Source organism: Coccinella septempunctata, chromosome 1 (genome assembly GCF_907165205.1).
Source record: "Coccinella septempunctata chromosome 1, icCocSept1.1, whole genome shotgun sequence".
Lineage (NCBI taxonomy): Eukaryota > Metazoa > Arthropoda > Insecta > Coleoptera > Coccinellidae > Coccinella > Coccinella septempunctata.
In genome coordinates, this window is record NC_058189.1 from 8168818 (window position 1) to 8182388 (window position 13571).

A 13571-nucleotide genomic window follows, 5' to 3' on the forward strand; every position below is an offset into this window, starting at 1 on the left:
CTATCCAGACTCGTTCCCAATTCTATCCTATATTCCCGAAAATACCATTCCAAGACTGAAGTCGCGTAAACCTTTATGGTCCAACTCTTTTCTTAATTCGAATATAAGGGACAAAGACCTTTGGCAGTCTGAATGGAATAGGTGCACTATTTTCAACAAAGAATTAGTAACTGATCCTTCGAATAGAGTTCCTGGTTTTGATCTTCCCAGGAAAATATGGTGTATTCTGAATCGTATAAGAACAGGTCACGGACGTTGCAATAGCATGCTTTTCAGGTGGAATTCAGTTGAAAGCCCTAGTTGTGAATGCGGGGAACCAGAAGAAACCATAAATCATCTAGTTAATCATTGTCCAATTTATAAATTTCAGGATGGTTTTAGAGCTATACATGCAGTTTCCGAATCTTTTTTGAATTGGGTTGTCAATTTTAGGTCAATCTGACATATTGAATCTAATTTTATTATTTTACGTTTTTCTGCTTTTGTTTTCTCTTTATTTCAGATAAAAGTTTCTGGTATCTTGGAGAAGACTTTCTGGATTTTCCTTTTTGTTGGAGAAAGAATCAATTTTTGCAGTGCGAGATGCCCTTCAATATGGAATATTTCAGCTTATTTCGTGAACAATTACAATCCACTACACTCACGGGGAGAAAGGGTTTTTTTACTGAGGTTTTTCCCTAAGCTCTTGTATCATACACCAATTTGTATGGTACCCCGTTACGCTAACCTCTGCTAAAACTGTATCTCATACACATGCTATAATTATTGTTTACTGTTCAAGATTGTAATGCTCTATATCAAAAGAATATATATATATATATATATAGCAGAAATAGAAAGAGTATCTATCCGGATCATTTAAACAGGGTTGCATTCAGCCAAATTATCCAATTTTCCGAATATCACAGATATTTTTTAATTTTGAACGTCAAATCACAAACTGCGCATTATATTATAAGAGAATATATCGATGGTGTCCTAACAATATCTCCTATCTGCAAATTTTCTGAAATTTCATATTATGAAGAAAACTTTTATTTTACAAAACGCTCAAATATTCATTAGATAGCGTACAACTTAGTTTCTTTTCTTAGTTTTCTTTTCTTTGGTTTTTCATGGTAGGGGAAAGTCGGGTTGTACCGGACATAATACGAAAAAATAGTAAAACATAAATTTATTCTCAAACTTAGTGTGAAATGATTTTTCCACATATACTTCACATGTCCTGAAAAGGTACAAACATACACTTCATAAAATAAACGTACATCGTTCAAAGAAAATAAAGTGAACATTTTGAATTTCTTCAAGACTAGCGGGTACCATCGGACACGAAAAAAATTGTATAAACTGCTGAAAAAAGCTAAAGTTCAACAATTATCACACCTATACGTATGACCCTTTTCTACGTCAGAGCATCCCTCATAGACCAATCCATTACACTCACAACCAGAGACAACCTTTACTTGGGTTGTCTCTGCTCACAACACTGGATCCAGTCTTCGTCGAAACATTCATGGCAAATGAGGAAATGACTTTCCTGCTCTCGTGTTCTTTCGTTTAGATGAAAATTTTAGTTTCCGTTTATTTTTTCAACTAGTTTCGAGACATTTTGATTTAAACTATCGTTCAAATTTGTTTTACTTGCTTAGCCTCATTTTCATTTTCCTCTTCCAAGTCATTTATAATGGAGTGCAAGTGAGCACTTTTTTCATCTATTCTTTGTTCTGCAGCATTCTGAACTAGCAAAATTTTTTCGAGATTATCACAAAATTTTTTTTGATGAATTCGTTTATCAAAAATATTTTCTTTTTGACCATTGGTTTCTAACATTGGTGTATTGTGCTGAGCATAAAGTATCTTGTTCGTTGATTTTTGTTGGAGTATTTTGGTTTTGTGGAGATTTTCTAGAACTTAATGACATCGGCATTTTTATAACCAAATATTGAAATTATTTTTGTCCGGTCATACCCGACATGCTTGTGTCCGGTGACACCCGACATGCACCTTGAAATCAATTAGCCATTTACTGGGGAGATATTTGAAATGCAGGGTATTTGTACACGTTTTCTTTCTCACTACTCATTAATGCTGGCACTATTCCTAGGAGACCATTTGAAAACCTACCAATCAAGAGAAGAGAGGCCTCAAAGTTTATTCTGTCCATGTGTCAATCACAAAAAATCACAATTTAACGTTTATTTCCTAAACGGCTAAAAATATCCAGGTCAACTGAATATATGTTTGTGCTTGCATAGAATCAATTCGATTGGCTATTCAAAGGAGGGAGTAAAATGATAAATCCAAGAAAACGATGAATGTCCGGTGCTATCCGACTTTCCCCTATGTAATGGTCATAATGAGAGAACTGCAACACGTGGGTGTTATTTTGTATTCGAAAAAGATCAATCAAATAAATTCAAAACTATATTCCGAAATTCGTTTCATTCGATTAAACCGTTTGTCAGAAGTAAAAATAAATTTTTTTTATGGTTTTTTCAACAGCCTGTAACTTTTAAACCGAGCAGATTCGAAAAAAATGGCGAACAAAAAGTGTTTCTTTTGAACTCAGGATTCTACTGTTGAAATATTTGTACGAGTCAAAGACTCACCCTGTGTATATGATATCGACTCAACTCTTGTACTTATTTGGATCTTTCAATTGTGATTTCGAAGACGAAGTTTAGTAGTAAAGAGCCTTTACGTGACAATATCATTTTCGAATATTTCCTCACGACATTCTATTAGGATAGCATTTACTCTCTTCCAACTATTTCTCTCGAAATATTCATAAAAATCATTGATAATCCCAGATAATCATATCAGCTCCCAACACATTAAAAATCATCGCTGTAATAAGACGTCAGTAACTTCCAACAATCCAAACTATCCAAACTGAAACACATTTATGATGATGAATTATGATAATGTAATCACAATTACATTATTACAAAAACAGTTAGCTGGTCCAATAAATATTCCGAAATTACTTGCTTTGTTCTGACTGCCAAAGGCTAAACCACATCTGAATAATGATGGTGCTTGAACTTTGTTCCAAAGTAATACTCAATTTAACGTACTAGGTCAATAGAGAAGGGGGATAACACTTTCACACGACACGGACAAATATGAGACGGTGGTGGATATTGATTAACCAACCCCACGAAATTACATCAAGTTGGGAGACTCACTGATCCTCCTTGAAAATTTCGTGATTCTCCAAGTCATAATTAACGCCATTATTGCATCTGTTGAGGGATGAAAACTACCCCGAAAGATGAAAGGACGGATAAATGGAGAAACTCCAGGGAAGTGATGTTATTACATGGTCTAGCGGATTGTCAATTCACTTAGGTCTCGTTGTCAGATGAAGGAAATTACTCATAGATGGGGATCCTGTGTGTCACAAACGTAGAAAATTATATGATTTTAAAAATTCTTCCTAACAAGTTTAAAGAAAATTCTTTGTCCTGTAGAGTATGGAATTATAAAATATGATTTTCGAACATCTTTGACATTTCCTTTTTGTTTCGAAACGATTGTTGAATCAACGCGTCGGTTCCTATTTCTCATTTTCCATTCGTTACATTGTATATGACGAAGAAACTGCTACACCCAGAAGGAGCTGTTTAAATTTCTAATTTTTTTTTGGAAAACATAGATAGTATAGCAAGGAGTAAATGATTGAAATTTGGAGAAAAAAAACGAAGGGTTTACAATTTTTTTATCAAATTTTTTTATAAGGTATTTGTGCCACGCGGTCATCTATACACCCCTCAACATGTCTTGGCATTGATGCAAGAAGATAGTCTATTTCTATCCCCAGCTACCTGTACTTCATGTCTCAGAGCCGTGAAAGTCCGTGGGGGCTGGGGTAAATTTCCAAACCTTCTAACCATGATGTCCCAAACATGCTATATGGGCGGAATATCGGTGGATCTGGGCGGCCATGGCAAAAGATTCACATGGGTCGCTTCAAAAAAGTTTAAACTAACTCTGGTAACATGAGGTCGAGCATTATCTTTCTAAAATATTAAATTATCGAGCCAGTTGAGGTGAGGGAGAACATATGGCTCCACTATTTCTTGAAGGTAACGCAGCGCTGTCATGTTTCCTCGAATAACGACTAAAGGTGACCTACTTCCATCTGCAATAGCACCCCATATCATAACGCCTACTGTCCGGTGTACATGACGCTCAACATCAAAATGAGGTGCACATCTTTCTCCTCGACGTCGTCTTACCCTTTTTCGGCCATCATGTGCACCTAAGGAGAATCGAGATGAGACCCTTATGTCATGCCACATTCCAATGTTGTCGTTCTCTGCACCACTGTAATCGTTGCCGTTTTTCCTCAACGGTAAGAGGTAACACAAGATGGAGTTGATAATGCTGCAGTCCAAAAGACTAAACATCGACTTTGGATCTCCTGGACAGCTGGTTTGTTGTAAAATTAAAAAAATTTGCAAAAACGACTACAATATTTAAGAAACAAAAAATGTTTTTATGAAAAAACCTTCACGATTTCTTCCAAATTATAATCATTCACTCCTTGCTATTTAAACTATCTATGTTTTATCTAAAAAAAAATTAAATTTGAACAGCTCCTTCTGGGTGTTGCAGTTTCTTTGTCAGTTAGTATACTAAGACCTAATATCAAATTTACTGATATTAGGTCTATGATGAAGAATAACCACAGATATAACCTATTATTATGTTATCAAACACATGACTGATGAGTCACGAAAGGTACTCTAATATGGCCGTTTTCGTTCGCAAGGTTTTTCAAAGGAAAGAAAACTTATTGTTATTGCACAAAGACACTTTTTTTCAAGGAAACAGCTCCTCTCTGTATATGAATTGAACCGATAAAAGATAAGTCAGGAATGAACACCTGATTAAAAATATCCATTTCATCCTGCACCAGAAACACGTGCAGCCAAAACAACAAAAATATCCAATGTAACATTTCCAACTGCTCATTTTTCGTCTTTCAGACATCGGATTCGCAATTTGACGATTTCGTTCTATGTTGTGTGATATCGAAGTCACTTCCAAAGTTTCCGTTTCCGTTCACACGTACCACCAAAACGATTTTCCCATACTCCAGAGAATTCAACTGATTCGATACAAATCCGACTGGCGTCTCTTTCTTCTTTCCGCAGAGAAACTTCCACTTCGCTGGCAGTCATATTTCGTATCGTAGAACCGTTCCGCTCTAAAAACAACTGAAAATCTGGCTGAAAAGATGACGCCTGTATCTCATCTTTCATTGATCAGCAATAGAGTTAATACTTTTGCATGACGACGTTGTAGTAGTTGATCCAGGGAAATGTTCAGAAAGGTGTAATAGTGGTGAATATAAAAATGTTCTTGAAAAAAAGGGATACATACGAAGATTTTTTTAATAGCGCTAACGAATAATGAAGATATATAATAGTAATAATAATCGGTATTAACGAAAATGATATGACTATACAAGGCGAGTCTTTCACTTGTACATACATATACAAGGATGTACTCAAAGATGAGGGTTTTTTTCACAGAAGGTAGAAATCATCAAAAAAAGGCATTCCACCGAAAATTTTCAATATAAAACATTCAATATAGCTGAGAACAACCCTTAGGCTCGGTTGCTCAATTCTGGTTTAAACCGAGATTAATGTTAATCCTGGATGAACGTGACATATTTGAACGGAAATATCAAAATTAATCCAGGATTAACTTTAATCGCGAATTGAACAACCGGGCCATAGAGTTCGGAGAAAATTTCATTAAATTTCAAGTTCGGGATTGTAGAAGGGACTCCGGGCATCGGAAGAACGAAACAAAGCATATGCATATGGCTGGACAATGCATGGTTCAGTACATCGAGTCTATCTGATTAGTTGCATAAAATCAGGTCACTTGAAAGAATTGTTGCATCGTGTTGTTTGAGGTGAAAAATTGAGACAGTTTTTTGGAAGTGCTTATGTTGACAAAGTGCTATTATCGTCACCCTATTTCACCCCATTTATACAAGGATTTTTCGAACGAAAAAAAGATTCTGATGACTATTTTGAAAAATTTGTGAATAATTTAGACGAATTTTATTCTATTTTTTTACACTTGGGTATCAGTTGGTATTGAAATGAGCCATTTCTTAAAATCGTTATATATATGTATATATATCAGGTTAAAACGTTCTTCGCCGTCTTCCGATTTCTAATCGCCACTCGGTCCGGTTTCTCCATAGTTCTTCTCCGATCCCTGTATCTCTCTTTTCCTTATCAACTCCTTCCCTCCAACTTCTCCTAGGTCTTCCCCTTCTTCTTCGTCCTTGTGGGGTCCATTTGAAGATTTTCTTCGGAATTCTACTGTCGGGCATCCTCTGTACATGCCCGAACCATATCAGTTGTTTTGTTCGGATGTCATCTACGATGTTACCTTTGACACCCATTATTTCTCTTATTCTGTCGTTCCGTACTCTCTCCATTCTTGATTTTCCAGCCGATCTCCGCCAGAAGTCCATCTCTGTTGCCATGAGCATTTTTTCAGTATTTGCTTTTATCGACCATACTTCTGAGCTGTATGTTATCACGCTCTTCACTATTGTGTTGTATATCCTTGTTTTGTTCTCCTTGGATATATTTTTATCCAATAAAACACTATTGAGCATCGAAATCGCCCTCCTTCCAAGAGTATTTCTCTCCCGTATTGCCCCATCGAGAGATCCATCTTTCGATATCCTCAGTCCCAGGTACTTGTACGCATTGCAGTGCTTTATAAACTGAGAGCTTGACAGGGCTAGATTTGGGTCAGAGTTCTCCTGACTTCCGCCGATGCACATGTATTGGGTCTTCTGGATGTTGACTTCTAGCCACCATTTGGCGTACTCCTCTATTAGTTTGCGCGTCATGTAGTTCAAGTCTTCGACGTCTTGTGCTATTATTATACAATCTGATCATCCGCAAACGAAAGAGTGTAAAGTGTCGTCTCCTCATCCAATGGGACACCCATGTTGCGACATTTGTTCTTCCAACCTTTCAGAGCTCGTTCTAAGTATATCTTGAAAAGTGAAGGGGACAAACAACATCCCTGCTTCAATCCTTTGGTCACTCTGAACCCCGTAGTGAGTCTATTTCCAACTTTAACTTTCGCTCCGTAATTGTCATACAGTGACTTGACAGCTTTGATTATCTCCACGTTGATGTTACTTTCTTGTAAGGTCTCCCAAAGTTTGGTCAAAGGGACACTATCATATGCTTTTTTAAGGTCGACAAAGAGCAAATGTATTTCTTGGTTGAACGATAGTTTCTTCTCAATAAACTGGGTGACCGTGAAGAGATGGTCAATCGTTGATCTTCCTTCCCACTCTGAAACCGGCCTGTTCTTCAGCTTCCATTTCACCATATTCTTCCTCTATCTGCTTTTTAAGGATTTTTCCATAGACCCTGCTCAAGGTATTCGAGACGGAGATACCCCGATAATTATCACATCTACTCTTGTCCCCTTTTTTGTGAATTGTTGTTATATAAGATGTTTTCCACTCAGTAGGCACCTTTGACTCATTTATACATCTTTGAAAGAGATTTCTAAGCCTCTCAAGCAGCTTGTCTGATCCATACTTTATCAGTTCAGCAGGGATGTTACCAGGTCCAGGGGATCTATTATTTTTCAATGCTCGACTTACATCTATAATCTCTTTTATATCTATTGTTATGGGAGTTCCTTCAGTTGTTATATTAACATCTGCGTACTCTGTGGTTGTGAAGGCTGCTCGATCTTCTTTGAGCATATCTGCGAAGTGCTGATTCCATTCTTTAGGTGTTATAGGTGAAATTATATATTTATTGGTGTCGCTCCTCATTTTCTTCAGTAGTCGCCAGCTTTCTTAAAATCGTTTAGGTTGCTAAAGAATGAGAAAAATTCGGCAACCCTAAGTTTCCATTTTCATAACTACGTAAAAATCGCCAATATTCTAAACGAAATCATATGATTGAGTCAGTCATCACGAGATACGTTTTTTTCCCACTGCTTTGCGATAATTTAGCTAACAAATAATCTTGGCTAGTATTAGGATCTATTTCACTAATCATTTTTAATTATTTTTCTTCAACTTTGTCATTTTTTTTCGAAAACTATTTTGACCAGTTCTATAGCTTCTCTTAAAAAAATCCTGGTATTTTTATAGTATTTAATGGTGATAATGAAGTATGCTATGCATCATGCATTAGAATGTACCTACACAAGTTATGACGAAGCGTGTACTATTTTGAAATAGTCGTTAACCTAGGCTTTAGTACTCTCAAAACTTAGCTAAAACATGAAAACATTGTTAATTCGAAAATTCGTGATAGATTTTTTTTGTATTATATTTTTCGTGAGGGAACTTCTATGAGGTATTTCAGGATTATGTATTCATTCTGAGGCAGCCTGTATATTCAGTCATTAACACTCACTCAAAACTAACTGAACAGATCAGTTGTTACAAGAAAAGTCGCCAACAACTCCAGAAATAGTATATTCTTGAGGTCAAAAGAAACACTTTTTTTCTATACCATTTTTTCGGAATCGGCTTGGTTCAAAAGATACAGGCTGTTGAAAAACCATTAAAAAAATGTTATTTTTAGTTCTATCTCATAAACGGTTTCATCGAATGTAATGAATTTCGGAATATAGTTTTTCATTTATTTGATTAATCTTTTTCGAACAAAAGATCACCTTTCAGTTTTCTCATTATGAACATTGCGTATCATAAAAATACCAAAAATTCAAATAATCCAACTCTCGAAACTAAGTTGAACGCTATCTAATCTCCTGTGATGAATATTCGAACGTTTTATAAACGCATAATGCGCCGCTTTCGAGTAATTCGATGTTCAAAAATAAAAAATATCTGTGATATTCGGAAAATTGGGTAATACTTTGGCTGAATACAACACTGTTTGAAAGATCCACAGATGTGTAGTATCATAGTTTTAGCTTATTATTCTGAAAGGAATTCTGTTTTTCCAGGTGTAGCATAGCTGATTATGAAACCTTAAAATGTCTATGTATTTTTATCACGACCGAATCGGAAAAATGGTATTGGAAAATAACTGTTTCTTTTGACCTCAAGAATCTACCGTTAAAATATATGTACGAGTCAAAGACACACCCTGTATATTTCTGGTTGAACAATAACAATTCCTAGCAATAACAATAACAATCAGAATTATGTACATACATACCGTCATTCTGGAAATAAAATGAGTTGAATAAATTTCGAAAGAGTCTTGCATGAGTCTTGTCCTGTCACTAACATGATACCTATACTGCATTCACATTTATTTTAGCATTCAGTTGGCCATGAAATAATTTCCTCAAGTTTTTGTAACTAGAACGGAGTAAGGTTGGCACTCATGAAATGTCGTTAATGTCATAACGCCGTTGCCACAACTAATATCAATTTTCATTACGAAAATACCGAAAGTGATTGAAAAAAAGAGAAGACAGAATACAGGGTTTCAGGAAGTGCTATTTAGAATTCAGGTCCACTCATTGAAATACTTATACCCTGATATTCTTAAATCCACAATACGTCAGACATATTCAATGTAAGAGAATTTATATAATGTTTCATCTGAATCTAAACGACTTATATTTCAGCTGAATATTTCCACATTCAAAAAGATTGTGAATGAAGAGGATGACAAAGAATTTCCTTCTATTGGAGGACCCAAAGAAGTGGTGACATTTGACTATTTTATGTTTGAGTGAACTAATGCGAAAAGTTTACTACAGGATTTTCGATTAATGTCATCGTAGAATAAGTTCCCGAAAATTTATTTTTCTATTTTTCATTTGACTTGTCCTATACATTGTAAATGTCTTAAGGTACCAATAAATACCTAATTATTATTATTATATCAATGCATTTAGATGAACAGCCACAAATACGCGCCAGTTGTCCTGCTAATTGTTTATACGAATGTGATATTTTTGTCAAAGGTGAAGTTCATCTTGCTTGAAACTTCCTTTAATTCTTTTTACTTATATTGATGCAAGATATAATTGTTGAAGAATTTAACATTCTTGTAATTATCTGTGAATTCCTTCGGGAGATACCCATTCCAAACCACTGCAACATATGCATTTCATCTTCGGGTTAATATTTTTGAAATCTACAACTGATGTAACGTATTCAAACTTTAGCCAAAGACGATAACATTAACTCTCCTCAAGCTAATGCATACTATGATATACTGATCTCTTGTATTTTCCATGCAAATAACTGGATTTGGTATGCCTTCAATCAGTTTGTATAAACTTCAATTATGTTCGTCACATATTTTCCGAAGAGATTCGACATTGTGATAAAATACGTAATAACAGAAACTTTTACGTAGAACGGGCAACATATCGTTTATTTAAAATCCAAAAATGTTTTGACAAGCTTCATAACCCCACATTTTCGTACTATACAGAGTGAAATGTGTCGAATTTCCATAGCCAACCGACTGCTAAAATAAAAGTGAATGGAGTATAGTAAGAAATGCATGCTCAATATCACAGATGAACAACTGAATCATTATCGATATGTAAAATAGTAGAAAACGAATTGTTTCAAAATCATCCAACTCGGAAAGAATGTCGAGCCATCCAGATTTCGACAATATCTCCAGAATTTCACGAAAATTTATTTGAAGAGACTACTACCAATTAACGCGTGAGAATCAATAGTTCAAGTGACATTATTTTCCCGTCTTCCTTCCACCTCTTTCATGTGCTTGGAAGACGTTAAAGAGGGTACAAATCCACAAAGGTAAGAGTATTTCTTTTGGCACGAAAAAAATTCGAACGCTTTCCTTAATAGAACGGATTTTTCATACTAAAAGGTTCCGAACACGGAACAAATTTCCATGGAAACGAATGGATGTGATTCGAAGATATTGGACAACGTAAGCCTCGCTGAAGAAGGTTTATTCAATAAAATATGTTAGAATATTAACATATAGTCTACTTTTTGTATACAAATGCAGTGGACCGTCATCAGAGTCCTTCCTTTTTTGGACTATTTATATCTAATACTATACAGGGTGTTTTCAAAGGTGAGGCTTTTTTTGAAAGGTAAAACTCATCAAAATAAGTCGTTTAACCAAAAATTGTTTTTATAAAATATCCAAGTTCGACAAAATTTCATTGAATGAGAGAATTATTATAGTTGTTGTATCGTGCAATTTGGGTTGTAAAAAAATGTAGAAAATCGGGGCACTTCCTCTTATGTTGAATAAGTGCTATGATGTTTTCCCATTTCATCCAATTTTTACGACGATTGTTGGAATGTTGAAACAAGAAGATTGTGATGAACATTGAGAAAAAATTCGGGAATAATTCAAACGAATTTTATCGGTAAGATTTTGAAGTAATACAATTTTTTTTTGCACTTGTGTCCCAAGTCGCTTCTGTCAGTTAGTATCGAAATGAGCCATTTCATAAAATCGTGTAAGTTACTAAAAAATAATGAGAACAATTCGGCAAACCTAAGTTTCCATTTTCATTACCACATCGAACGTGCCAATATCCTAAACGAAACCACATGGTCGAAACAGGAGATAAGTTTTTTCCCACTGCTTTACGATAATTCAGCTAACACGGTCTAGGGCCCTCCTGTGACTGAAGAGACCCAACCGCGACTTACAGATTCTTCCATACTCTGGGTATGGATAGTCACCAACCAGATCTGGCCACCGCTGTATTCTTCTTGCCTCTCCATTATAACTGTGGACCAAAGACCTCCACTGTGACCTGTCTAACGCTAGTTGTTCCCAGTTATGATTGGCATTAACTGATTTTAGGGATTGATGTTGTATAATAAAATCGGTCAATATTTTATCGGCAGCAGTTGCTAGCACACTAACCGGATCTCCTTCTTGAGTTCAATGGTAAACAATCGGTGCTTGTACAAACGTGTACTTAGTCACGCACGCCACTACATCCCGGTATTGCCAGTATTGGACAGTTTCTCACCGGCATTTTACCGTCACCGATCAGTGATCGGCGTATGTGCAAGGTACCGTTCCCACACGTGGTTCACTATTGGAATTTAGACGACCGATATAAAATCGGCCGTCCAAAATCGGTGTGTGTGCAACTAGGCTAATTGTTGCAATTCGACGTATCGCCTTTGTTCTTATAGAGGTTGATAAGTAAAGCGTCTCTGAAGTCTTGTGGCACATCTCCTTGTTCCCATATCTTGCGGAATAGCGACAGGAGACTATTGACAATGTCTTCATCAAGAACTTTGAATATATCCGCTGGAACGCCGTCTAGACCTGGTGACTTATCATTTTTCATACTTTTTATCGCACTTATGATTTCCGACATTAAGATTTCGTCATCAAGCGATGTCATCGGACTATACGCGGGGAGCAGGTCTAAAATGGACCAATCAGAGTCGTTATTTTGATTCAAGACCTGCGAGTAATGCTCCTTCCATCTTTCGAGAATTTTTCTATCATCAGTTAGTATAGCTCCATGAGCATCTCTTATAGGAAAGTTAGCTTTTCTGCTTGGACCATAAACAGTTTTAATAGCTTCGAAAAAACGCCTGTAGTCATGATTATCATCGTAAGCTTTTTTTTTTCAACCAGCTATCCTTGATTTGTATTATTTCTTGACGGACCTCGCGTTTTATATTAATAAGACTCTTTTGGGCTTGTTAATTGCCGTTTTCATAGTAACAAATCCTACACAGAACACAACTGGTTCACCGAACTCGTACAAGCTACAAAGCTTCTGAGGGGTACTTCGATACCTACCTACGGAGAATCAGGATAAATATGATAAAATAATAGTAATATGCCATAAATATTTCCTCTGAGTCAATAATTTCTGGAGATAACAGATATTCCTCATTTTTCCTTTACTTTCTCATCGAAAAATCACATTCCACTCCACATCATTTTGTTCACTCCTGTAACTGGCAAACACATCGGAGCCACAGGAAAAAGCTAGTCATAAAACATGTGTTCACATGCCACTTTGACCGAAATTAATTGTGTAATCTGCAATGACGTTCATCGATTCAGTCCTGTGGATATGATGAATGGTTAGTGGACTGAAATAATGAAACAATATTTCGGATTTTATTTTTTCCTGGAAATGGGACATAAAATTCAACCAACATTCATTATTTATAAACAATTATATGGGTACGTTTCATTATTTATACTTTCATGGGATGATGAAGGGGTTGAGAGAATAAAATGTAAAAGTTCGCCAGGCAGTTCTATGGAGCAAAGCCAAATTGATCCTGTTTTCACACCTTAATTACTCCACTTCCTTTTGAGTTACAACCTCGAATTTAAATATAGATGAGAGGACATCCTGAAAATTCCGCTATCAAGACGAACGGTCTCAAAGGAAAGCATTTGCGAAATTGTGGCTTTGACTTACTCGATTAATCATCAAAATTATTAAATATTTCCGCCATGCGCATAAATCTTAAATTAAAAGTAATCTGTTATGATTTCCTAATGAAATGGAATTACGATCTAAGAGTATTGAGTGTAATGTCGAATTCATTGGAACCAGAATTCTGTCTTTGACTC

General features: G+C 35.8%; 1 protein-coding gene across 1 annotated transcript; it reads right to left on the minus strand.

Annotated features, from left to right (window-relative positions):
• Window positions 1-6172: 6172 nt before the first annotated feature.
• LOC123322558 lies at window positions 6173-6895 on the minus strand. The gene has a single exon (XM_044910502.1). It carries the CDS (start codon window positions 6893-6895, stop codon window positions 6173-6175), a length of 723 nt encoding a protein of 240 aa, XP_044766437.1.
• Window positions 6896-13571: the final 6676 nt, after the last annotated feature.

Coding starts and splice junctions, on each gene's coding strand:
- LOC123322558 (XM_044910502.1), bottom strand. CDS start 6,895: ATGACGCGCAAACTAATAGAGGAGTACGCCAAATGGTGGCTAGAAGTC.